Source organism: Eurypyga helias, unplaced genomic scaffold, assembly GCF_000690775.1.
Source record: "Eurypyga helias isolate BGI_N326 unplaced genomic scaffold, ASM69077v1 scaffold4452, whole genome shotgun sequence".
Taxonomy (NCBI): domain Eukaryota; kingdom Metazoa; phylum Chordata; class Aves; order Eurypygiformes; family Eurypygidae; genus Eurypyga; species Eurypyga helias.
The window spans coordinates 17372-18972 of NW_010235192.1; the positions used below are offsets into that span (position 1 = coordinate 17372).

The 1601-nt window shown below is 48.3% G+C and overlaps 1 protein-coding gene across 1 annotated transcript; it reads left to right on the forward strand.

Annotated features, from left to right (window-relative positions):
- The first annotated feature begins 433 nt into the window (after positions 1-433).
- LOC104505194 (A-kinase anchor protein 7 isoform alpha-like) lies at positions 434-1009 on the forward strand. The gene is made up of 2 exons (XM_010146653.1): positions 434-542; positions 807-1009. Exons 1-2 carry the CDS (start codon positions 434-436, stop codon positions 1007-1009), a joined length of 312 nt encoding a protein of 103 aa, XP_010144955.1.
- The last annotated feature ends 592 nt before the right edge of the window (positions 1010-1601 follow it).

The following is a 1601-nucleotide window of genomic DNA, read 5'->3' on the forward strand; positions in this document are numbered from 1 at the left end:
ATGCCGTAGGTAGGCTATAGAGTTTATTAGGAAAATGGTTTGGGGAAAAGTACAGTTTCAGAATACATTCAGTGATGTGTGAGAAGCCTCACTGTGCATACGGTTATTTCGTTGTTTATGTTTATTCACGTGAACTCATAACAAGGCAGGGAAGTGCCAGCTTCCCACTTGTATCAGCGGGTATCTAAGGATGGACTGCTGGAACCTGCATTCCCTCAATGCCAGAGCTTTAAGTTAGGGGGAAGAGAGACAGGGAGGGACTACATGGTTTACCAAGTTTAACGCTTTGTTTAGAAAGAAAACTATCCTGCGCTTAGGGTGTTTTAGTCATTTTTCCCATGAGAAACTCTTGAATTATGAGCAGTGAATAAATAAGTAGAAGATTTTAGATTTATTAAGCAAAGTCGCAGAACAGGGGCAGCTAAGCTTAAGAATGGTACTAAAGAGTTCATCGTGTGCCGTGTTCCTCATCTTTGCCCGGGTGGCAGAGGTGACTGTTGGCCAGAAGAAACGACGTTTGGACGCTTACTTTTCGGAGCCGAGTGGGCGCTTTTAGTGTGAGCCAGTGGCTTTCACGGGGGTGTTACAGTAAAGATGAGCAGCGAAACATTTTTGAACTGATACACTGTCCACATCTTCACGAAATACTTCTGAGTCGGAGCTTGAGGAGGGGAAAATTCCTTTTTACAATCAGGAAGAGGCCGCTCATAACTTAAAATCCAGCTCGGCCAGAGGCTGCTGATAGAGTTAGGGCTGCTGTCTTTCCGTGGCAATGAATTCCTTCTCTTGTCTGTTGTGCCGCACAGGTGAAAAACAGGCGGCAGAGCCAGACGACGCAGAGCTGGTGAGCCTCAGCAGACGGCTGGTGGAGAACGCAGTGCTGAAGGCAGTGCAGCAGTACTTAGAAGAAACGCAAACCAAAGCCAGGCAGGCTGACGGCAGCCCCCTGAAAGCTGAAGAAGCGGCAAGTGGCCACAAGCGTGAGAGCGACGACGAGAACAGCAAGTGAGCACTGCGCAAAAAGCCCAGGAGCAAACATCCCGCCAGGAATAACCACAAAAACATGTCCCAGCTCCCCGCTGAAATGTGCTAAGTGGCGCTGGGTGACAGGCACTCTGCTTTGTGAGCCTCTTATCAAAAGGGTGTTCTGAATCGAAGAACACTCTCTGCCAGTTCAGTAAGGTGCTTGCAGTGCTGAAAGTCTCTTGAACGCTGGGAGGGATGGACGGTGGAAAAAAGGCAAGAATGGTGAAGCGGGCGGCTCCAGTCTTCACTGGCTCTTGATACCAAGAGTCCCTTCCCTGCTCTTGAAGAGAAACTGAACCCTTTGCGTTTGCCTTCTGGATTGTCATGAATGGCCGTGGAAGAGGCCTTGCCATAAGTGGAAGCGATGGCCGCCACCCTGGGGTTTGGCAATGCTTACTCCCTGTGAGAGCACGTGCTGTTTCCTAGTCAACAGCAGTCGGCCCCAGGCTAAAAATTACCGCTGCAGATATCATCACAGATACTATTACACAGTATGTAACATGGCAGGAGTCTCTCCTAAACGTGACGCTGTTCTTTACTTTTTGGTAGCATTTGTTGATATAATTTTTTTTTTT

Excerpts from the sequence above, each read along its gene's own strand:
- LOC104505194 (XM_010146653.1), top strand. The coding sequence starts at position 434 with ATGGTACTAAAGAGTTCATCGTGTGCCGTGTTCCTCATCTTTGCCCGG. Across the intron at positions 543-806 it reads CGCTTACTTTTCGGAGCCGA|GTGAAAAACAGGCGGCAGAG; the intron begins GTGGGCGCTTTT and ends TGTGCCGCACAG.